At 44.9% G+C, this 25675-nt stretch overlaps 1 protein-coding gene and 1 long non-coding RNA gene across 6 annotated transcripts in view; one reads left to right on the top strand and one right to left on the bottom strand.

Moving 5' to 3' along the window:
* The window catches only part of KSR2 (kinase suppressor of ras 2), a 434193-nt gene that overhangs the window by 165419 nt on the left and 243099 nt on the right, over positions 1–25675 (top strand). For all 5 annotated transcript variants that reach the window (XM_042909856.1, XM_042909854.1, XM_042909855.1 and 2 more), the window contains exon 4: positions 7498–8011. In XM_042909856.1, the coding sequence (XP_042765790.1) occupies positions 7498–8011 (514 nt within the window). The remainder of the gene's footprint in view (positions 1–7497; positions 8012–25675) is intronic.
* LOC122203242 lies at positions 3284–7784 on the bottom strand. Its single transcript, XR_006195102.1, has 3 exons — positions 7709–7784; positions 5416–6158; positions 3284–4079 (listed from the first exon to the last, which is right to left on the bottom strand). It is a non-coding gene; the product is annotated as an uncharacterized LOC122203242 (long non-coding RNA).

The following is a 25675-nucleotide window of genomic DNA, read 5'->3' as shown; positions in this document are numbered from 1 at the left end:
GGCGAGGATGTGAAGAAAGGGGACCCCTCATGCACTGTTGGTAGGAATGCAAACTGGTGCAGCCACTTTGGAAAACAGTATGGAGGTTCCTCAAAAAGTTAAAAATAGAACTGCCCTACAATCCAGCAGTCACACTTCTGGGTATTTATCCAAAGAATACAAAAACACGAATTCAGAGGAATTATATGCACCCCTCTGTTTATAACAGCACTATTTACGATAGCCAAGATATGGAAGCAGCCCAAGTGTCCAATGATTGATGAATGGATGAGGGAGATGTGGTATATATACAATGAAATACTCAGCCATAAAAAAAGAATGAAAGCCTGCCATTTGCAGCAACATGGATGGAGCTAGAGAGTATAATGCTAAGTGACATACGAGAAAGACAAGTACCATATGATTTCACTCATGTGGAATTGAAGAAACAAAATAAATGAACAAGGGAAACAAAGAGAGAGAGAGAAGCCAAGTAAGAGACTCTAAATTATCTAGAACAAACTGATGGTTACCAGAGGGGAGGTGGGTGGAGGGATGGGGGAACTAGGTGATAGGGATTAAGAAGCACACTTGTCATGATGAGCACAGGGTGACGTATGGGACTGCTGAATCATTATATTGTACACCTGAGCCGAATACAACACCGTGTGTTAACTATACTGGAATTAGAGAAACAAAGAATGGATGGCCACACAGCCGTGCCCCCGGGTCTCTGGGACAGCTTTAATCACAAAGGGACAAGGCCATCCCACTGGGCTCCAGCAGGACTTGATGGCAAATGGACCCCATTGGGCTATGTGATTTTTAAGCCACGTGATCGGGGAAGCACCAGCCCCTGCCCGGGTGTGATCAGGGGCTGGGATATAACAGTGATATGACGGGCAGAACTTTGACTTCCAGCCCCAGACTACTTCTCAACATTTGTCTGTTGGGAAAGCCAGCCCTTCCCTTGGCATGAGCAGGGATTTGGGGGCTCAGGTCTTGTGGATCTAGCCGTATGGCCAGGAAGGAACTTGGCTTCGATCGTTGATGGTTGGGGGAAGTTCCAGCCCCTCCCTTGGCATGAGCATAGGGCTGAAGTCCGGGCCTTGGGCTCACAGCTGCGTGGTGTGGCGGACCAGAGCGTTAGCCTCCTCTGTTCCCCAGTTTGACGGCTGCTGCAGGTCTGAAGGAGCTCTGCAGGGGACCACCTTCCTTTGGGAGGCTAGCCGCAGGGGATCCCGTCATGTTGACCCCTCCCTCTCAATAGCCCCCTGCACTTAGGAGAGCAAGTCCCTGCATGGTCCTCCTTAGTCGTTATTTCCAGTCTTGGCTTGAGTTTCTTCCTCCCTCCAGAGAGCTCCAGCCACACTGAGCTGCTTTTCCTCCAAACCCATCATGTTTGATCATCTCCTGGCCTTGACCCTGCTGTTCTGTCTTGACCTTCCTTCCTCCACCCTGAACTCCATTCCTTTCCTAGCAAGTTCTCTTTCAACCTCAAGGTTTGGGTGTAGGTACCATGTCCTCTGGGATGCCTATCTCTACCCTTCCACCGGGAGCTGGGTCGCTCACGTGTGCTCCCACCTGCACTTCCTCTGACGTCAGATTCTCTGCCACATTGTGGGTACTTACTTACTTATGTAATCGAGGTGAAGCTCACAGAACAATGGCCAGTCATAACCTGAGCTGAAGTCAGACGCTAAAGTGAGCCACCCAGGCACCCCGAACAATGGCCATTGTAACGTGAATAATTCCGTGGCATTTCATGCATTCAACCACCCACCTCTCTCCAGTTCCCAAACATTTTTGTCACCCCAGAGGAAACCCGGGACCCATTAAACACTAGCTCCCCATTCCGCCTTCCCTCCAGCCCCTGGCAGCCACAAATCTGCTTTCTGTCTCTATAGATCTATCTGTTCTGGACACTTCATAAACGGGATCGTATGTAATGTGGCTTCTTACACATAGCATAATGTGTTTGAGGTTCATCCAAACTGTAGCACCTGCCAGTACTTTATTTTTCACGGCTGAATAGCATTCCATTGCATGGGCATACCACATTTTGTGTATCCATTTGTCAGATCAGTGGACATTTGGGTTGTTTCTACCTTTTGCCTGTTGTGCTTCATGCTGCTGTGAACATTCACATACAAGCGTTCAGGTGTCTGCTTTCACTTCCTTTGGGTCTGTACCTGAGAGTGGAATTACAGCGATTATTTCATTATCGGTCTTCCTGCCAGACCATGAGCATCCTGAGGGCAGGGGAAAGACAGACCCTCCACCCCAGGGGCTGGCACAGTGAGTACCCGAGGAGCAGATTGGATGAGTCGCAGGCATCCAGAATAGACGTCTCCAGCACCCTCAACCATCTGCCCGTTGGCCTGCCTCATGTGGTGGTCCAGGCTCTGTGCTGATGACGCGACTCATTTTATCTCATTGACTCACTCCTCACTCACTCTGATACTTGCTTGTGTCCACTGTCCCTCCTCACCCTGGTCTGTCTGAAGTAGTCCCCCAGCACATTTTTGTGGCCACGCCCACTTTCTTTTCCTCCATAGCACTTATTACCACTGGCTTACAGATGAGATATTTTATATGACATCTTATAGACAATGTATTATATATGTCATTTATTTGTTCATCCCCCCTTTAATCTGTTTCCCCACTAAGAACATGTGTTCTGTTAGAGGACAGGGATCTTGGTCTTTTTAACTTCATCGGCCTATCACAGTGCCTAGAACAGCGGCTGGTATATGAGAGGCATTCCAATATTTATGAAATAGGGGCGCCTGTGTGGCTCAGTCAGTTAAGCTTCTGACTTTGGCTCAGGTCATGATCTTATGGTCCATGGGTTCGAGCCCTGCATCAGGCTCTGTGCTGACAGCTCAGAGCCTGGAGCCTGCTTCAGATTCTGTGTCTCCCTCTCTTTCTCTCTCTGCTTCTCCCCCGCTCATGCTCTGTCTCTCTCTCTCAAAAACAAAATTTTAAAAATAAACTTAAAAAAATATTTGTGAAATACTCAGATGAATGAATGCATTTAATCTTTACCGTACAAGGGAACTATGATCATTCTCATTTTACAGACCCCAACACTGAGGCTCAGAGAGGTCACAGAGCTGGTCCTTGGTGGCACCAGAGTTCTAAACCAGATCTCTCAGAGTCCCAATCCCATATTTTTGTCCATTTCCCTGGAGGTGGGGGGAAGAGCTCTAGCAAGAACACCCACGGTACTTTTCTGTGGCCTTAGAACGAAGTGTATGATTCAGACAATTTAAAAAATAGATTTATTCTCTTAAACATATTTTATTTAGGTGAATCGGACAATGAGTTTATATTTTCTGAGCAAATACATCAAGCCAGAGCTTTCCGGGTAACAGAGAAGCTGGTCTGGGCTTGACTCTGTCTGCCTCCAGTGCTCAGAGTTCTTCAGCCTCTCTGAGCATCAGCTTCCGGAAGGTGCACAGGATGGTGGTAACATCTGTGGCACGACACGTCTCCACACAAGTGCACACTCTTTAAAGGGGAGGTAACAACTTAGCACCACGGTGTTGAGAATCACAATACGAGTAGCTGACATTTATGGAGTTCCTGCCATGTGTCAGGTGCTGTCCTGTGCTATCACATATGTCCTCATACGATTCTCCGGAGGCAGGTCCTACTGTCCCATTTCGCAGGTGATAAAGCTGACTCAGAGAGGTTAGGCGAGTGCCCCAGGGCTGCACAGCCAGACATAGGGCCAAGTCATAAGACTCCAGAGCTGGCTCTCTTAGTCACTGGGCTAATAGTATTTATGTCTGAATTTCGAGATTTACGCACCACCATAGTGTTGGTGACTTTGGTAGAATGTTCTGGCAAAGTCTGGGAGAAGGGAAAAGGGAGAGCCATGTCAGAAATGAGTCCTTGCTCTGGTATCTATTCCCATCTGGCTCATCCATGATGGCCTAGGGCCTTCGGTGAATGCGGATCCCAGCCCTCTGTGTCGATGCCCCAGGGTCCTGGTTGTTGAGGTGGCCCAGGCCCTGGGTTTGAATCCCAGCTGCCAGTCCCCATCTCTGGTGTGACATCGGTACATCTTCGTCTCTGCACACCCATGACCTTATCTACAAAGTAGAGATCAAAATGGCCCTCTGCCCACAGAGTTACGAATATTAAATAAGATGTAAAGCAGTCCTAATATTACAAGTGAAGAAAGCAGAGGCGAACCATTAAACAAGATCTTACCGCACTTCTTAAAAAAATATGCACAGCAAACCATTTGGCAGGCTCCACAGCCAAACGTTAATAGGGATGATGGCTGGGCTGTAGACCAACATTGCCTTTTTCCTTATCTGAATTTTCTAATTTTTCTATAATGAATATATAATAACCAAATGGGTAGTTTTAATTAAAAATGGGGCAGTGAGTCAGTCTTCACGAAAGCACTTTGCAAACTGTCAAATGTTCTATAAATCAGCTCTTGTTATGGTCCTTATAGTAATTATTCTCGTTATTGCTAGTTGGCCACGAGCTGGAATTTCTTTCTGCCCCTCATCTCTTCCTTGGCCCATGATGGGGGGGGCCACTCGATCGCCTTCTGCCAGGTCCTGCTTTTGCATGCAGTGGTCCCCACTGGTTTCTCTTTTCGCAGCCACCACCCACGTGGGGACCAGCGACACCTCTCGCCTGGAGCCCTGCAAAACCTTTCTTGGGCTCTCCCTGTCCAAGCAGGATGTTCGAGAAAGGAACCTCCCATCAGAACTCTCAATGGCTTCCCCCTGAACTTGGCATATAACCCACACTGCATTTTGGTGCACGGTCCTGGTGGTCTGTCCCTCACCTGTCCCTTCAGCCTCTCCTTGAGCCACCCACCCTATTGTTGCCACACCTTGGGCACACTGCCTTTGAGAAGGCACCCCAAAAAGGGACCTAGGAAAGTGCCTGCCCTAACGTAGATAGGAGTCCACTTAGCATGGAGTCTGTGCATGTAGACCACATTGATATTTACCCTTTCAGTATGGCGGAGGAGTGAGAAAATGTTAATGCACAATTGGAATTTTTATTTTTATTTTTTGGTTTAACTTATACCAGAGCTGAAAATCCCAAGCTGCATTCAGACAGTGGGGATTTTTTTTAACGCCTCCATTCTTTCCCTAATAAACGGCTGTAGGACTTAAAAAAAAAAAGCTCCTTCCTACCTGTATGCTCTTTCCTTGGCTGTTGGCGATCCCCTTCTTGTCCTCAATGCCAGCTTAAATGGGGCTTCCTTAGGGAGCTGAATGCTCTACCTAAAGCCAGCCCCACCCCCAACCCTTTTACTTTTAGTTTTTTTTCAGTTGAAATTTGTATTGAGCTAATTGTAGATTGCCATGCAGTTGTAAAAAAATAATACAGAGTGATCCTGATGCTAAAACAAATACCACAGACTGGGTGGCTTAACCAACAGACATTATTTCTTACCGTTCTAGAGGCTGGACGTCCAAGATCAAGGTGCTGGCAGATGTTTTCTTGTGGAGAGTCTTCTTCCTGGCTGATAGACAGCCACTTTTGTGGTCTCACACGGCCTTTCCTTCCTCGGACTTCCTGTCTCTCCATCTCCTTATAAGGGCTCCACCTTCACCACCTCTCTTAACCCAGTTACCTCCCAAAGGCCCCACCTCCAAAGGCCATCACTGTAGGGGGTTAGGATGTCAATGTCAGGGTTTTGGAGGGACACAAACATTCAGCCCGCAACAGATCCCTTGTCGAGTTTGCTCAGTTTCTCCCAGTTGGTAACTTTTGGTAAAATTGTAGTGCCATGTCACAGCCAGGTTATTGACATTGATGCAACCTCCTGATCTTGTCCGGGTCTCCCCAGTTTTATGTGTACTCGTGTGTGTGTGTGTGTGTGTGTGTGTGTGTATTTAGTTCTATGCAACTTTATCACCTGTGTGGGATCACGTGTCCTTCACCACGGTTGAAGATACTGGACAGTTCCAATGCTCTAAGGGTCCCTTGTGTGTGTCCCTCCTGCCTGTGTCCTCCAGCCCTAAACCCTGGCAACCACCAATCTATCCTCCATTTCTAAAATGTGGCCATTTCAAAAATGCAATATGAATGGGATCTTCTGGGATTGGCTTTCTCTGCTCAGCGCAGTTGTCTGGAAAGTCACCCAGGTTGCTGCATGCTCAGTAGTTCATTCCGTTTTGTGGCTGAGTCGTGTTCTGCAGTGGGCAGGAACCACAGCTTGGTAACCATTCACCATTACTAATTCTCTTATCACATCCATTCTGGTTGTCCCCGCTCCCGGCACTCATCACCCTCTGAAATCCTTTCATGACTGTGTTTTCTGGTCTATTGTGTCTCTCCTTAAGTGGAATATTAAACCTAGGGTACCAGAGAGCCCGGACTGGGTGTGGTCTGCTATGCCTTTCTGGAGCATAGTGCCTGGTGCATTCACAAAGCGTTGGATGATGGGACACCTGGGTGGCTCAGTGGTTAAGCGCCCGACTTTGGCTCAGGTCATGATCTCATGGTTTTTGGGTTCGAGCCCTACATCAGGCTCTCTGCTGTCAGCACAGAGCCTGGAGTGTGCTTCAGATTCTGGGTCTCCGTCCCTCTCTGCCCCTCCTCTGCTTGTGCTCTGTGTCTGTCTCTCAAAAATAAACATAGAAAGAAGGAAAGAAAGAAAGAAAGAAAGAAAGAGGAAGGAAGAAAGAAAGGAAGGAAGAAAAGAAAGAAAGAAAGAAAGAAAGAAAGAGAAAGAAAGAAAGAAAGAAAGAAAGAAAAAGAAAGAAAGAAAAAAAGTGTTGGATGAGGGTTGACCGAGCACACAGCCACAGCAGATCTGGGAGAAGTTGGTGCAGTGTCTGAGAAAGAGGTCAGGGCAAATTTGACTTCTGCAGAATTCCTGTATCTCATATAAGGGCTAGCTGTTAAAATTGCTACGTAAGGGAAAGGTTATCCTCGAAAATCCTATCAATCATCCTGAAACTGCTGGAATTAAGATCCTTGGAAATTCAAAAGCGAGAATTCACTCCTTTGCTTTTCTGGATATTTGACTTGTGGGCTCCACAACTACAGGAGAGCAGGTGGGCAAGGCTGTGGAGTGGGGGTTGTAGTGAGAGAGTCAGCAAAGGGATTTCATTCTCTGGAGGAGCCAAAGGGGGATGAATTTATGTAAATGTGTGTGCAGTATAGTACGAACACGGTGTGGTGTTCATACACAGCGCAGCGTATATAGGATGTAATGTGCATAGGCCGTAAGGTCTATAAGGCGTAGCATGCACGCACAGTGCAGTGTGGATAGAGCGTGACGTGCACATGCTGTAAAGTGCATTCGCTGTAACGTGCATACGCTGTAACGTGAATACGCCGTATGATACGTTCGCGGTAACGTGCATGTGTAAAGTACGTTCTCTGTAGCGTGCATACGCCGTAAGGTACGTTCGCTGGAACGTGCATACGCTGGAACGTACATACGCTGGAACGTGCACGTGGGGTAACTTGCCAGGCTTTCTCAAGGCTTATCTGTTGTCTCTCTGCTCCTTTATTCCAACTCAGGAGGCAACCTTTCCAAACAAGACTGGACCATCCAGTGGCCCACCACGGAGACGGGGAAGGAGAACAACCCCGTGTGCCCCCCGGAGCCCACGCCGTGGATCCGCACCCACCTCTCCCAGAGCCCCAGGGTCCAGACCAAGTGCGTCCAGCACTACTGTCACGCCAGCCCCTCGCCCGGGGTCCCCGTGTACACCCATGTGGACAGGCTTACCGTGGACCCCTACCCGGGCCTGTGCCCGCCACCGCCGCTGGAGTCAGGCCACCGTTCCCTGCCCCCGTCGCCCCGGCAGCGGCACGCGGTCCGCACCCCGCCGCGCACCCCTAATATCGTCACCACCGTGACCCCTCCCGGCACACCACCCATGAGGAGGAAGAACAAGCTGAAGCCCCCGGGGACCCCGCCGCCCTCCTCCCGGAAACTGATCCACTTGATTCCAGGTTTCACCGCCCTGCATCGGAGCAAGTCCCACGAATTCCAGCTGGGTCACCGTGTAGACGAGGCCCACACGCCCAAGTAAGTGTGTTTGGTGGGTGCCCTGGGGCCGCTGAGCCCCGGGGCTTCTGGGGGCTGCTTCATGGCCCCAGGACCGTGCCAGGTTAGGGGAGCCTCGAATGCGCTTGTGTTTCTCTTCTTCACTTGAATGAAAGGTGGCTTTTCATGGAGGGCCCGTGAGAAGATGAATAGCATTTCCCGGAAGTGACCCTTTAAAAACGTTTTATTTTCATTTAAGGTTTTATTTTGTTTTTGAGAGAGAGCGTACGTGGTGGTGCAGGCAGAGGAGGGGTAGAGAGAGAGAGAGGGAGAGAGAGAGTCTTCGGCTCCATACTCGGTGCAGAGCCGGATTCAGGGCTCCATTTCATGACCCTGAGATCATGACCTGAACTGAAATCAAGAGTCTGGGGCTTAACCGACTGAGCCGCCCCGGTGCCCCAGAAATGACCCTTTTTACAGTATGGGTCCTCCTCAGTTGGGGTCAGCAAACTACAGCCTGAGGGCCAAATCTGCATTGATGGCAACACAGCCAGGACCGTTCCGGTGTGTGTGGTCTGTGGCTGGTTTGTGCTGCAAGGCTGAGTTGAGTGTGGTCTGCAAAGCCGAAACTGTTTGCCATCTGGCCCTTGACAGGGAAAGCTGGCCGGCCCCTGCGGAGTCTATCCCAAGGATGCTCCTAGAAATAGGCTGTGAGCTGCACACCTACCCTTCCATTTTCTAATATTGCATTAAAAAGAGTAAAAAGAAACAAGTGATGTTTTTAAAAAAAAAAAAATTTTTTTTTAAATATTTATTTATTTTTGAGACAGGAAGAGACAGCATGAACAGGGGAGGGTCAGAGAGAGAGGGAGACGCAGAATCTGAAACAGGCTCCAGGCTCTGAGCTGTTAGCACAGAGCCCGACGCCGGGCTCGAACTCACGGACCGCGAGATCATGACCTGAGCCGAAGTCGGACGCTCAACTGACGGAGCCACCCAGGCGCCCCAAAGCAAGTGATGTTTTTATAATAGGTGCCATTTAACTCAGTATATCAAAATATTACCACGTCAACATAGAATCACTGTAAGATGATAACACGGAAATGTTTTGCATTCTCTTTTTCATACAAAGTCTTCGACATCCAGTGTGTGTTTTGCACCCACAGCTCCTCTCAGTCCAGACTCCCTGCATTCTAAGTGTGCAGTGGCCCCTTAGGGCAAGTGGCTGCCGTGCTGGGCCGCATGTGTACGGGACGCGCTCGGTGCTTATAATGAAAAGGCACGTCCAGGTCGGGGTGGGTCAGAGAGTAGAACCAGACTATCGGAGCAGAGGTCTTGGTACAGAAGCTTAGGGTCAGCCTACAGGGGAGAAAATCATGAAAGTGGGTACCGTGTGCACCCGGCTCTGGTTTGGGGAGGATCTTGCTGCTGGCAAGGTGATATGGTGTCTGTAGCTACATACTGGCTGCTAGGAGGGGACGGGAAGCTCTCTGCAGGGCCCCTCAGAGGCTGACTGTGGCCAGGTGCCTTGCAGTCTTTGGAGGTTCTCAGTGTCTTTTTTTAAAGATTTTTTAAATGTTTATTTATTTTTGAGAAAGAGAATGCGAGTAGGTTAGGTGCAGAGAGAGAGGGAGACACAGAATTGGAAGCAGGCTCCAGGCTCCGAGCTGTCAGCACAGAGCCTGATGCGGGACTCGAACCCACAAATTGTGAGATCATGACCTGAGCCGAAGTCAGACGCTCAACCGACTGAGCCACCCAGGCGCCCAACCGACTGAGCCACCCAGGCGCCCTGGTTCTCAGTGTCTTAAAAATGGGAAAACATGCTAAGCAGGCTTACGAAAGTGGGTAGCATGTTTTAAAATTTTACACCGGACAAAATCGCCATGAAGGCATAGAAGATAAAATGATAGTTTGTGATCTTGCCGGGAGATACCATAAGGAGTCTGAATCTGGCACCTGGTGTATGTAAGAGCCCTGCATCCCTGCTCCGGGATCCCTGCAGCTAGGATGTGGGGGGGCAGTGGAGAGAGTTTCCTCGCATTCCTAGTACGTGGAGGCCCATGTGAGGGCTGAGACCAGCCACAGACACCATAGAGTGTCCTGGGAGGAGCCAAAGGCAAGCAGGCCTGGCCCAGACTTCTGTAGGAAGCAAAGTGCAGAGGCCCTGACTGAATCTGACCTTCACTTTGGCTTCTTGTGACATTGCAAGGGCTCTCGGGGATTTCCTGACCCCCACTCCCTAGCTGTGCTCGTTTGCCTTTGACTCGGGCCTTTATCCAGGGCTGGCTCTCCAGCCTGGGCAGGTATGCAGAAGGACTCAGGGGGCCTGTCCCAATCTCAGACCCTCTCCCTTCCTCCTGTCTTAAGCAATAGCGAACCCACATGCCTGTGAAGTGTTGCTTTTTTGACATGGTCCCAGGACTCTCTTGGACTCCCACCTGACCACTTCTGTTGCATCAGCCACCCCTTTGGGGGTTCAGAGTGGCACCTGTCTCTGAGCGTCTTCACCGATTGAGCCAGTGTTTTGTGAGTGCTCATCGCCTTATGCAGGTGGATGTAAGACATTGGTTATCGGTTGCATCCTGCTATAAATGTAAAAATACGTGTCTCTTAGAATGAATGAAATGTGGTTTGTTCTAGGCTCTGGGCTAGTCGGTGGGGGTATAATGGGAAGCAAAAAAAAGACATAGCCTTGGCTTCTTGAAGTCTGACATTAATCAAATAACCACACAGAAGTATTATAAAATTGTATCCGGTGCTTATGCACAGTGTTACAGGCTATAAAGATGCAGGGCAGGACACCATCAGAGCTCATGACCAGATAGAGCTGATCGAGTTTGAACTGGCAGGGAGGTGGAGGGGGGGAGGACTAGGGAGGGTCTGGTCAGGGCGAGTTCCCAGAAGTGATAATTTAGACTGAAGGCTAAGGCGCAGCTAAGATGATGAAGGGGTAGAGGTGGAGGGTATTCTAACCGAGAGGCGGGAGGGGGCACGATACATTTGAGGAATTGACAGAAGGTGACAGAAGGTGTCTGTGGCTAAGGGACCGAGGCATGTGATGCAGGAGGCGACTCGAGTTAGGCAGGAGGCAGCACTATTCACAACAGCCCCAAGGTGGCAGCAGCCTAGGTGCCCATGGGCGGATGAGTGGAGAAACAAAATGTGGCCTCTCTACCCGGTGGAATATTATTCAGCCGTCAAAAGGAATGAAATTGTGACACATGCTTCGATGTGGATGCATCTCAAGCACGGTATGCTAAGTAGGAGAAGCCAGTCACAAAAGGAAAAGTAGAAGGGTGGGTGCCGGGGGCTGGGGGAGGGGAACGGGGAGTTCGTGTTTACTGGGAGTTTGTGTTTACTGGGAGTTTGTGTTTACTGGGTACAGGGTTGCAGTTTTGGAAATGAAAAGGTTCTGGAGGTGGATGGTGATGATGGTCACACAACATGTGAATGTACCTAATGCTGCTGAAACTGTAGCCTTAGAAATGGCTAAAATGGTAAATTTTATGTTATATATATTTTACAGTAACAACGACAAAAAATTAGGCAGGAAGCGTGCTCTGTCTCTCTCTCAAATATAAGTAAACATTAAAAAAAGTTAAAAAAAAGTTGGGGGGAGGTGCCTGGGTGGCTCAGCCGGTCAACCGTCTGACTTCAGCTGAGGTCATGATCTTACAGCTCGTGGGTTTGAGCCCCTCATCGGGCTCTGTGCCGACAGCTCAGAGCCTGGAGCCTGCTTCGGATTCTGTGTCTCCCTCTCTCTCTGCCCCTCCCCCCACTCACGCTCTGTCTCTCTCTCTCTCTCTCTCTCTCTCTCTCTCTAAAATATAAATAAACATTTAAAAAATTAAAATTAGGCAGGAAAGCTAGAGGTTGGCACACTTTTTCTGTAAGGGGCCAGACAGTGAATATTTCAGGCCGTGCGGGCCATGTGGTATGGTAGCAAAAGCAGCCGTAGGCAATAGGTAAATACATGGACATGGTGATGTTTCAATAAAACTTTATTTGTCAAAATAGCCGCCGGGCTGGGTTTGGTGTCCCAGGCTATAGTTTGCCCTGTCAGAAGCCATGCTGTAGACAGTGATTCTTCTCCCTTGATAAGGCACTGGAAGGTCTTTAAGTGATTTTGGTGGAAGGCGCGATCATATATGACGGTCACTCATAGTCTGAAGCTGTGGTTTCTCCCAACTGTGCATCTTCCTCCCCTCTCCCTGTGCTCTTTGGACACATGATCTTTGCTCTACGTTGAACAGGTGAAGTGAGAGAGGCTGACCTTTGGGGGTTTTCTCCAGCTGTCTTGAGCTTTAGTTGACATATAACATCATGTACGTTTAAGGTGTGCAAGGTGATGGTCTAACACATAGGTATTGTGAAATGATACCACAATTAGGTTTTGTTAACATATCCGTCACCTCACCTCACATAATTTTTTTTTCTGTGATGAGAACATTTAAGATTTGTTCTCTCAACAACTTTCACGTATATACTACGGTGTTGCTAACTACAGTGACTAGGCTGTGCACTAGGTCCCCAGAACTTATTCACCTTCCAATGAGAAGTTTTTATCCTTTGGCCAGTGTTTCCCCATTTCCCTCACCCCTAACTTCTGGCAGCCACATTCAACTCTGTTTCTATGTTTGATGGTTTGAGATTCTACATGTAAGTGGTATCATGCAGTATTTGTCTTTCTCTGGCTTATTTCACTCAACATCATGCCCCCTCAAGGTCCATCCATGTTGTAATGGAAGGATTGCCTTCCTTCTTCAGGGCTGAATAATATTCCATTGTGTGCACACACATGTGGGTATCATTTTCTTTATCCATTCATCTATTGATAGGCACTGAGGTTGCTTCCATGTCTTGGCTCCTGTGAATAATGCTGCTACAAACATGGGGGTGCAGGTATCTCTTCAAGATGGTAATTTCATTTCCTTTGGATACACACCGAGAAGTAGAATTACTGGATCATACTGGTAATTTCCATTTTAATTATTTTGAGGAGCCTCCATACTGTTTTCCATAGTGGTTGCAACAACTTACATTCCAACCAGCAGTGCACGAGGGTTCCCTTTTCTCCGTATCCCTACCAGAGCTTACCATCTCTTGTCTTTTTTGATAATAGCCATTCTAATGGGTGTGAGGGGGATGTCTCATTGCAGTTTTGATCTGCATTTCGCTGATGATTACTGACATTGTTAAGCGCTTTTCATATACCTGGTGGCCATTTGTATATCTTCTTTGGAAAAAAAAATGTCTATTCAGGTTCTCTGCCCATTTAAAAATCAGAGGATGATGATGATGATTTTTTGCTATTGAGTTGTAAGAGTTTCTTCTTTTATTTATTTTTGTTTATTTTTTAAATATGAAACTTATTGTGAAATTGGTTTCCATTCAACACCCACACCCAGTGCTCATCCCAACAGATGCCCTCCTCAATGCCCATCACCCACTTTCCCCTCCCTCCTACCCCCCATCAACCCTCAGTTTATTCTCAGTTTTTAAGAGTCTCTTATGGTTTGCCTCCTTCCCTCTCTGTAACTTTTTTCCCCTTCCCTTCCCCCATGGTCTTCTGTTAAGTTTCTCAGGATCCACGTAAGACTGAAAACATATGATGATAAACCACTAGCCACTTTGATCAAAAAGAAAAAGGAAAGGACCCAAACAAATAAAATCAAGAATGAGAGAGGAGAGATCACAACCAACACAGCAGAAATAAAAACAATAACAAGAGAATATCATGGGGCACCTGGGTGGCTCAGTCGGTTAAGCGGCTGACTTCGGCTCAAGTCATGATCTCACGGTCCGTGAGTTCGAGCCCCGCATCGGGCTCTGTGCTGACAGCTCAGAGCCTGGAGCCTGTTTCGGATTCTGTGTCTCCCTCTCTCTGACCCTCCCCTGTTCATGTTCTGTCTCTCCCTGTCTCAAAAATAAATAAAACATTAAAAAAATAATAAAAAAAAAGAGAATATCATGAGCAATTATATGCCAATAAAATGGGCAATCTGGAAGAAATGGACAAATTCCTAGAAACATATACACTACCAAAACTGGGACAGGAAGAAATAAAAAAATTGAACAGACCCATAACCAGTAAGGAAATCGAATTAGTAATAAAAAATCTGCCAGAAAAAACAATAGTCCAGGGCCACATGGCTTTCCAGGGGAATTCTACCAAACATTTAAGGAAGAGTTAACACCTAATCTCTTTAAGGAGTTCCAAAAAATAGAAATGGAAGGAAAACTTCCAAACTCTTTCTGTGAAGCCAGCATTACCTTGATTCCAAAACCAGACAGAGACCCCACTAAAAAGGAGAACTATAGACCAGTTTCCCTGATGAACATGGATGCAAAAATCCTCAACAAGGTATTAGCCAACTGGATCCAACAATACATTAAAAAAACTATTCACCAGGACCAAGTGGGATTTATACCTGGGATGCAGGGCTGGTTCAATATCCGCAAAACAATTAACGTGATTCATCACATCAATAAAAGAAAGGACAAGAACCATATGATCCTCTCAATAGATGCAGAGAAAGCATTTGACAAAATACAGCATCCTTTCTTGATAAAAACCCTCAAGAAAGTAGAGATAGAAGGATCATACCTCAAGATCATAAAAGCCATACATGAAAGACCCACCACTAATATAATTCTCAATGGGGAAAAACTGAGAGCTTTCCCCCTATGGTCAGGAACAAGACAGGGATGTCCACTCTCACCACTGTTATTCAACATAGTATTGAAAGTCTTAGCCTCTGCAATTAGACAACACAAAGAAATAAAAGGCATCCAAATTGGCCAGGAGGAGGTCAAACTTTCACTCTTTGCAGATGACATGATACTCTATATGGAAAACCCAAAAGATTCCACCAAAAAACTGCTAGAATTGATTCATGAATTCAGCAAAGTTGCAGGATATAAAGTCAATACACAGAAATTGGTTGCATTCCTTTTTTTTTTTAATTTTTTAAATTTATTTTTTAATATATGAAATTTACTGTCAAATTGGTTTCCATACAACACCCAGTGCTCATCCCAAAAGGTGCCCTCCTCAATACCCATCACCCACCCTGCCCTCCCTCCCACCCTGGTTGCATTCCTATACACCAACAATGAAGCGACAGAGAAATCAAGGAATCAATCCCATTTACAGTTGCACCAAAAACCATAAAATACCTAGGAATAAATCTAACCAAAGAGGTGAAAAATCTATACACTGAAGACTATAGAAAGCTTATGAAAGAAATTGAAGAAGACACAAAAAAAAAAAAAAATGGAAAAAGATTCCATGTTCCTGGATAGGAAGAACAAATATCGTTAAAATGTCGATACTACCCAAAGCAATCTACATATTCAATGCAATCCCTATCAAGATAACACCAGCATTCTTCACAGATCTAGAACAAATAATCCTAAAAATTGTATGGAACCAGAAAAGACCCTGAATAGCTAAAACAGTCTTGAAAACAGAAAACCAAAGCAGGAGGCATCACAATCCCAGACTTCAAGCTATACTACAAAGTTGTAACCATCAAGACAGTATGGTACTGGCACAAGAACAGACACTCAGATCAATGGAACAGAATAGAGAACCCAGAAATGGACCCACAAACATATGGCCAACTAATCTTTGACAAAGCAGGAAAGAATATCCAATGGAATCAAGACAGTCTCTTCAGCAAGTGGTGCTGGGAAAACTGGACAGCGACATGCAGAAGAATGAACCTGGATCACTTTCTTACATCATACACAAAAATAAATTCAAAATGGATGAAAGACCTAAATGTAAGACAGGAAGCCATCAAAATCCTAGAGGACAAAGCAGGCAAAAACCTCTTTGATCTTGGCTGCAGCAACTTCTTTTTTTTTTTTTTTTTTTTTTATTTTATTATTTTATTTTTTTTTTATTTTTTAATATATGAAATTTACTGTCAAATTGGTTTCCATACAACACCCAGTGCTCATCCCAAAAGGTGCCCTCCTCAATACCCATCACCCACCCTGCCCTCCCTCCCACCCCCCATCAACCCTCAGTTTGTTCTCAGTTTTTAACAGTCTCTAATGCTTTGGCTCTCTCCCACTCTAACCTCTTTTTTTTTTTTTTTTTTTCCTTTTTTTCCTTCCCCTCCCCCATGGGTTTCTGTTATGTTTCTCAGGATCCACATAAGAGTGAAACCATATGGTATCTGTCTTTCTCTGTATGGCTTATTTCACTTAGCATCACACTCTCCAGTTCCATCCATGTTGCTACAAAAGGCCATATTTCATTTTTTCTCATTGCCACGTAGTATTCCATTGTGTATATAAACCACAATTTCTTTATCCATTCATCAGTTGATGGACATTTAGGCTCTTTCCATAATTTGGCTATTGTTGAGAGTGCCGCTATAAACATTGGGGTACAGGTGCCCCTATGCATCAGTACTCCTGTATCCCTTGGATAAATTCCTAGCAGTGCTATTGCTGGGTCATAGGGTAGGTCTATTTTTAATTTTCTGAGGAACCTCCACACTGCTTTCCAGAGCGGCGGCTGCAGCAACTTCTTACTCAACACGTCTCCAGAGGCAAGGGAAACAAAAGCAAAAATGAACTACTGGGACCTCATCAAAATAAAAAGCTTCTGCACAGTGAAGGAAACAGTCAGCAAAACTAAAAGGCAACCGACAGAATGGGAGGAGATACTTGGAAATGATATATTAGATAAAGGGTTAGTATCCAAAATCTATAAAGACCTTATCAAACTCAACAACCAAAAAACAAATAATGCAGTGAAGAAATGGGTAAAAGACATGAATAGACACTTCTCCAAAGAAGACATCCAGATGGCCAGCCAACACATGAAAAAGTGCTCAACATCATTCATCATCAGGGAAATCAAAACCAAAACCACAATGAGATACCATGTTACACCTGTCAGAATGGCTAACATTAACAACTCAGACAACAACAGATGTTGGCAAGGATGCGGAGAAAGAGGATCTCTTTTGCATTGTTGGTGGCAATGCAAACTGATACAGCCAGTCTGGAAAACAGTATGGAGGTTCCTCAAAAAACTAAAAATAGGTGCGCCTGGGTGGCTCAGTCGGTTGAGCGTCCGACTTCGGCTCAGGTCACGATCTCGCGGTCCATGAGTTCGAGCCCCGCGTTGGGCTCTGGGCTGATGGCTCAGAGCCTGGAGCCTGCTTCCGATTCTGTGTCTCCCTCTCTCTCTGCCCCTCCCCCGTTCATGCTCTAGTCTCTCTCTGTCCCAAAAATAAATAAACGTAAAAAAAAAAAATAAAAAAAAAAAAAACTAAAAATAGAAGAACCCTACAACCCAGCAACTGCACTACTAGGCATTTATCCCACAGGATACAGGTGTGCTGTTTCAAAGGGACACATGCACCCCCATATTTATAGCAGCACTATGAACAATAGCCAAAGTATGGAAAGAGCCCAAATGTCCATCGATGGATGAATGGATAAAGAAGATGTGGTATATATACACAATGGAGTATTACTCAGCAATCAAAAAGAATGAAATCTTGCCATTTGCAACTATGTGGATAGAACTGGAGGGTATTATGCTAAGTGAAATTAGAGAAAGACAAAAATTATATGACTTCACTCCTTTGAGGACTTGAAGAGACAAAACAGATGAACATAAGGGAAGGGAAACAAAAATAATATAAAAACAGGGAGGGGGACAAACAGAAGAGACTCATAAGTATGGAGAACAAACTGAGTGTTGCTGGAGGGGTTGTGGGAGGGGGGATGGGCTAAATGGGTAAGGGGCACTAAGGAATCTACTCCTGAAATCATTGTTGCACTATATGCTAACTAATTTGGATGTAAATTAAAAAAAATAAAAAAAGTGAAAACATATGGTATATGTCTGTCTCTGTATAACTTATTTCACTTAGCATAACACTCTCCAATTCCATCCACGTTGCTACAATAAGCCATATTTCATTCTTTCTCATTGCCAAGTAGTATTCCATTGTGTATATAAACCACAACTTCTTTATCCATTCATCAGTTGATGGACATTTAGGCTCTTTCCATAATTTGGCTATTGTTGAAAGTGCTGCTATAAACATTGGGGTATAAGTGCCCCTGTGCATCAGCACTCCTGTGTCCCTTGGGTAAATTCCTAGCAGTGCTATTCCTGGGTCACAGGGTAGATCTATTTTTAATTTTTTGAGGAACCTCCACACTGTTTTCCAGAGTGGCTGCACCAGTTTGCATTCCCACCGACAGTGCAAGAGGGTTCCCGTTTGTCCACATCCTCTCCAGCATCTTTAGCAAAGACACTCCAAACCCAGCAGAAGAAGAGAAATAATAAAGATCAGAGCAGAAATAAACAATATAGAGTCTAAAAAAACAGTAGAGCAGATCAGTTATACCAAGAGTTGTTTTTTTGAAAAAAATAAACAAAATTGATAAACCTTTAGCCAGGCTTCTCAAAAAGAAAAGGGAGAGGACCCAAATAGATAAAATTATGAATGAAAATGGAATTATTACAACCAATCCCTCAGAAATACAAGCAGTTATCAGGGAATACTATGAAAAATTATATGCCAACAAACTGGACAACCTGGAAGAAATGGACAAATTCCTAAGCACCCACACACTTTGAAAACTCAAACAGGAAGAAATAGAAAATTTGAACACACCCATAACCAGCAAAGAAATCGAGTCAGTTATCAAAAAACTCCCAATAAATAAGAGTCCAGAATGAGTTGTAAGAGTTTCTTACATAATTTGGATATTAATGCCTTACCAGATTTGCAAATATTTTCTCCCATTTTTTAGGTTACTTTATCATTTTTTTAATTGTTTCTTTTGCTGTGCAGAAGCTTTTTAGTTTGATATAATTCCATTTGTTGATTTTTGCTTTTGTTGTTTGTACTTTTGGTATCATATCTAAAGAAGTCAACCAAGGGCTCTTTCCCTACGTTTTCTTCTAGGATTTATAGTTTCAAGTCTTCCATTTTAAGTCTTTAATCGATTTCAAGTTAATTTTTTGTGAGCGGTGTAAAATAGGGATCCAGTTTCATTCTACTGCGTGTGAATATTCCATTTCCCCAGGGCCATTTATTGAAGAGATTATCCTTCCTCATTGAGTGTTCTTGGCTCCCTTGTCAAATATTAGTTGACCATATATACTTGGGTTTATTTCTGGACTTTTGATTCTGTTCCATTGGCCTTTGTGTCTATTTTTACGCCAGTACCACACTTTAAATGTGAGCGTTTCCCCAGACTCCTGAGGGATTTACTTTGGATAGAGTTGAATCACCAACTTTTTCGAGACCTTCCAAATCGACTCATCCACCGTCAGTTGTTTTGGAAATTGTCTATCATTTTCAGGCCAAGTTTAGCCTTGTTCATCAGGGTTCTTTTATCCAGTTTAGCAAGCTCAACACTTGTTGCTGGTGGCTCACCTCAGGAGATTCTGAGATTCATGGTGTGAAGGTGCAGGGTGACCACTTGGCCCGGGACCCTGCTATGAAATCTACAGGGATATTAGGGCACTTGGCCTTTGGGAGTTTAAAAAAAAAAATCCAAGCCAGAGACATGGTACCTTGGACTATGTAGGGAGAAGGAACAGGGGAAGGGATTAAATATAATCAGTGAGATTTAGGAAGAGATTTTAGAGAGACACTAATTAGTTGAGTTGAGTTCCCATAAGTAGACTTAACAGCCAAAATTTGCTTTGGTCTGAGCTCCTCCTGGTTCTGCAAGGGAGTAGCCTTGTGACTTTGGATTTAACCTGAGACTTAGTTTTCTCATCTGTGAACCAAAGGGTTTGGAATATGTGTGTGCTATTTAATCTGTGGTCATGACCCATTTGTGGATGGTGGCACTATTTTAATGGGCTGTGACCAGCATTAAAGTAATGAAATAGGGTAGCCTTAGGTATCAGGACGTATTGCATATGGTGAGCCTAATTATTAGTGTTGTTTTGTGAAACACACATATATGTATGTATGAATATTATACATACTCTGGGAGCTCTTTCTACTCTGGGCAGCTTTGATTCTAGAATAAACCCCATCAGTGATTAGGTGAGAAGGTTTGAGAAGCCAGCCCTTCATCCTGAATTACTGGGCTTGTTCTGGTTTCCATTGTCTGTCTCATATCTGGTTTCTTCTCTCTCCTTCAACCCTGTACCCCCTGCTGGGCATGTTTTTTTGTTATCAACTTGGCCATCCTAAGTCTACCTTTATTTCTCCTTAATGGGTAAAGAAGAGCTTCAGAAGTGACAGGTCTTTCTTAACATATCTGAGTATTTCAAGGCTGTTGATTCTTGTTAAGTTTTCAAGCTCCAGCACCCTGGTAGGTTTCAGTTTGGAGGAAGGCTGGGTTTTAGACACTTTATCCTTGGCACACCCATGGTGGTGAGTATCAGATGGTCTGTTTGGGTTTGAATCCTGCCCCTAGTAGTATACCATGGGCATTTTTAGAAAAAAAGCATAGCAAGAAAATAAAATATATTTTTAAAATATTTGTTTATTTTTGAGACAGAGAGAGAGCATGAATGGGGGAGGGGCAGAGAGAGAGGGAGACACAGAATCCGAAGCAGGTTCCAGGCTCTGAGCTGTCAGCACAGAGCCCGATGCGGGGCTTGAACTCATGGACTGTGAGATCATCACCTGAGCCGAAGTCAGACACTCAACCGACTGAGGCACCCAGGCGCCCCAGGGAAAGAAAATATTATCCGTAACACATCTCTCACCTCTATTGGGAGCCTTGGTATGTTGGAAAATATCAGAATTGCTGTGATTGGTTTTAATCAAAACCATTTTTCTTACTTAGTATTCATTCTCAAAGTCTGTTTGCTTTCTTCTTTTCCTTTTTTTTTTTTTTTTTTGCATTTAGGTGTGTGGTTTTACTTACCTGGCATTACTAAAACTCACGCACGTACACACGTATGTACGCAGGGACAAAGAACTACTCTGTTTTTTCCTCCCCTGCTAAAATCAGTACTTGATTATTGTGGAAATTGAGACAACACAGGACGTGTGATGAAGAAAGTGGAAAGTACATGCTGACCCTTTGTTTTCTATATATGTGTATATGTGTTTATAGAATGTATACATACATACACACACAGAGTGTGTTTTATCAACAGGGCTCAATCGTCTCCAAGGGAGCAAAAATTGTTTCTTGGTGGAGGAAGACAAAATAAAACCCTTGATATTACAATAGTTTGTGGCCCTCCAAAGAGCCACTTATGTAAACAGATATATTGTATATCTGTGGTATTACAATTTTCATTGGAGGTTAGGGATGACAATTAGAACAAAAATCCAAAAAGTTTCCTTGAAGGTTCATAATGACAAAAAGATCGAAAAAGACTGACATGGCTCTATGGATGTAATCCTATAGATACAGTTAGGCTTATACATTGGGAGTTATCAAGGGTCCCCCGTATTCTTACCAGTCTTTTCTCTCTCTGGTTTTGTGGCCACACTTACATGGGTCAGCTGGCACCGATTCCTTATCAGCCGTTTGGAAAATTAAATCCGTGCAATCTCAGGGATTCTTCTGGTCATCTGACCTTCAGCCCAGAGGTGCCATGGCATTGGTGTTGGAAGAAGGAAAAACGTAACAGTTCTTATGTGTGGAATGAGTTGTATGTCTTCACATTCCTCCGTTTGCCCATGATACAAAGGCTTGCTTTCTCTTGTCAGAGCATCTGAAAGGGTCAATTGGATTCCTGAAAACTGATCACATTGTAAATGCATGAGAGAAGCTCTGTGTTCCACAGGAATTCTATTGTGAACCCCTTCCCTTTTTTGCAGATCTTTTTTAAAGGTAATTTTCTTTCTTGGAAAAAAATTTTTGAAATGTTTATTTTTTTGAGAGAGAGAGAGAGAGAGAGAGCGAGCGAGCAAGCGTGTGAGCAGGGTGGGGGTAGGGCAGAAAGAGAGAGGGAGACACAGGATGTGAAGCCGCCTCCAGGCTCTGAGCTGTCAGATCCGGGGCTCGAATTCACGAACTATGAGATCATGACCTGAACCGTAAGTCAGACGCTTAGCCAACTGAGCCACCTAGGCACCCCTTTAAAGGTAATTTTCAATTACAATTTTGTTTTAACGACAGAAGTGATTCCCAGATACATCTTTATTTTGAAAATACAAGCAATAGAGGTGTAAGCCATACAGGGCCGAAGTCCCCCTTTCCCTTGCCATAGAGAGAGGCTCCAACTGTTAATACTTTGATAGGAATCCTTGCAGAAACACATATATTTGTATTGCATATATAATATATTTAGTTTACTTTCTTCATAATCCGAACCACACTCTTTTACCCGTGTGACTTACCTTTGTCAGCCCTGCATGAATATGAGTATTCCATTTACGACTTTCTCATGCTCGATCCCTTTGAGATATTCTATTTTCCCCCAGGCACATCTGGGAGGTGCCGTTGTGCAAGGTCTCTGCTCTGAGGCCTCTGTACTGTTTATGGGTGACACATTCCACCGCTGCCCTTCTGAAAACCCTCAGCTGGCCAGTGAGCGAGGGAACCAGGCTGGATGAGACTGACCTTCATCCTCACGCTCCTGGTTGCTGCAAATTCAGATTCTGTGTGTGGCCTGGGCTGGATCATTTATAGCCAGTAAGAGCAGGCTTTGCTCAACAAGTTAATTATGTGCATGGGATTTCAGGAGGGATCTTTTTGTTTATCTTAGAAAACTAATTACATGCAAGCACTCAAACTCCCTGACACGCATCTATAGATCATTGTGCTAATTATTTATTTTTCAGGTTTTTTTTAACTTTATTTATTTATTGAGAGAGAGGAGAAAGAGAGAGAGAGAGAGAGGGAGGGGCAGAGAGAGAGAATCCTAAGCAGGCTCCCCGCTGTCAGTGAAGAGCCAGATGTGGGGCTTGGTCCCACAAGCCATGAGATCATGACCTGAGCCAAAATCAAGAGTCAGATGCTTAACCGAGTGAGCCATCCAGGCGCCCCCATCCTAAGGGCAAGAGCGGAGTGATTATTTGTACATAATAGTATATTCCTTGAAAAGGAAGGTTCTGGGGGCACCCGGGTGGCTCAGTCGGTTGGGCGTCTGACTTTGGCTCAGGTCATGATCTTACAGCTTGTGGGTTCGAGCTCCGCGTTGGGCTGTGCTGACAGCTCAGAGCATGGAGCCTGCTTCAGATTCTGTGTCCTTCTCTCACTCTGCCCTTCCCCCGCTCTGTCTGTCTCTCTCTCTCTAAGAATAAATAAAACTTTAAAAAAAAAAAGGATGGTTCTGCCATGCTCCTGCAAAAGGTCCTTTTAGGTCTAATTAAGCATTCAGACAAACGAGATTAATATAAGTCACGAGATTGACCTGGGAAGGTGCAGGGTAGCATCAGGTGTCTCTTCTGTGGGTCCTCAGGGGCTACTCTTCCATGCACCTCCCCCTCAAGGGCAAGGTGATGAGACCTACGTTTAAGGAGGTATGGAAGCCATCCCGACTTAGGGGGCAGTAGCTCTTGTAACAGCTCCATCTATGTAGCTTCCAGGGGTCCCGCAGGAGATGTGCCCAGTCGTAGCAGTCCTGCAGCTCGGAGTCCCCGAGGCTGTGGAGCCCTCCTCAGGTATTTCAAGTTCACGGCGAGAACTCCCAGGGCACACGCAATCTGCCAACAAGAGGCGATTCTACCGCGAGCAGTGTGGTGTCTTAAAACAGTTGACATTTCCCTTTTAGGGATGTTCAGAGGATCAGAGCTAGAGAATCAGCTCAAGGTCAAATGTCCATTTACAGAAGACAAAGAGGTTACGTTCGCTCTTTTCCGTAGCTTCTCTTTAAAAGTCTTGTAGGGTGTACTTGTCACCAATTCACACTGAATTTCTTCTCATTTTGAATCAGGGAGGTCTTTAACAAGATCTTTTACAATTTATATACTACCATACAATATATATATGTATATATATGTATTTATATTTATATATTATATAATTATATAAAATTTATATTATTAACTTATAATACATTAATTAATATACTAGTAAATTATATATTAAATTATATAATATATAGTAAATATATATGTATTTATATTATATAATTTGTAAATATCTCCAGTAAAATCTATGCTTATCAATTTTTTAAAGTGTCGCTATTACTTTGCATAAGAAAGTGACATCCGCAGCCCTGTCTTCCTAATCAGCATTGACACAGGGCCCCCTCTCCCAGAGAGGGAGAGAGAGGATCCTAAGCAGGTTCCGCACTGTCAGCACAGAGCCCAGTGTGGGTCTCGAACCCATGAACTGTGGGATCATGACCTGAGCTAAAATCAAGAGTTGGGCACTCAACCAACCGAGTCACCCAGGTGCCCTTGCCCCCGAGGCTTATGAAAGCACCAGCGAGGCATCATTCATGGCCACATTCCCACTGACGTCGCAGCTCTCAAGTTCCGTCATGAAAAATTAGCTTAGCCGTGTGCTTATTGTATCAGAAATTATTGTGGTCATGTGTGCTGTGAGCTGGGTAACCTGGCGTTTTGTCGGAAGTACCTGGTTATTTACAAGGAAGATGCTCTTCTGGTGAGATTTGATCCTGTTAAGTTAAGAAGTTTTACTTATGTGGCCCCCGCCTCAGTCTTGTGTTCTACATGCTCTCTTGGAGGGTGTCCAGAGGGACCGAGCCCCAGTTGCCCGTGATGGTACAGCCTGCACCCCCACCCCACCCTCCACGTCACATCCTTTATGGGCTTTCCTTCCTTCCTGCCTCACGTCTCGACTTTATCATGCTTCCTGGGACCACCTTCCAAATACACCGTTTGCACCCCCAAAATTTCTCTTGGGGTCTGATTTTGGGGGGACCCAAGCTAACACAGGTCATTATTAATATACTTGCATTAAGCTCGATACACAGCGCATTTCCACTGAATGAAAAGGTTTGTTGATGGAATAATCACTGTAATAATATGCATGACGGCCATCACTTACTGAACACTTCTGGCATACCGGCATTTTTTACATGGTTTATTTTATTGACTCCCATTTTGCAGGTGAGGAAATAGGCTTTAAAAGAGAACATGCGTCGTCCAAGCTCATTCAGACTAATTAAGTACTGGAGTTGGAGTTCGTTCTCCCCCACAGTCCCTGGGGACACTGGAGGATGGGGTGGGTAAGGGCATGGGCTCTGGAGCCAGGTGGCCTGGGTTTGCAGCCGGACTTTACCACTTCCCAGTTGTGTGCCTTTATTCCGATTTCAGTGTCCCAGTCGTGCAAAAGAAAAATGGAGACCATGCAGTGAATCCAAATATCACCACCCCTTAGTTTCTCTTGCTGTGAAATGTCCATGGGACGTGCTCCATTTTATAGACCATGTCTCAATTTGGGTTTGTCTGGTGTTTCTTTATGATTATATTCAGATTATACAATTTTAGCAGAGATATGGTGGCATCCCCAGTGCATCAGAGCAGGAAACGCTTGTTGATTTGACCCATTACCGGTGGTGCTACTTATGATCACTTGGTGAAGGCGCCCTCTGTGCGATTTCTGCCCTGGATGGTTACCCTTGTACCCATTGAAGTTAATACATATCTTGTGGGGCGATACTTGGAAACCATGTAAATATTTTGTTTACTCCTCAAGGTTTCACCACTGATTTTACGATGATTCTTGCCTGAATTAATTATTACTATGATGGTTTCCAAATGGTCATTATCTAATTCTGTCATTTCTTCCACATTTGCCGGTCAGCTTTATACCGGA

This window comes from Panthera leo, chromosome D3 (assembly GCF_018350215.1).
Source record: "Panthera leo isolate Ple1 chromosome D3, P.leo_Ple1_pat1.1, whole genome shotgun sequence".
Taxonomy (NCBI): Eukaryota; Metazoa; Chordata; class Mammalia; order Carnivora; family Felidae; genus Panthera; species Panthera leo.
The sequence above is the reverse complement of the archived record's forward strand: the minus strand, read 5'-3'. Positions and strand labels throughout refer to the sequence as shown.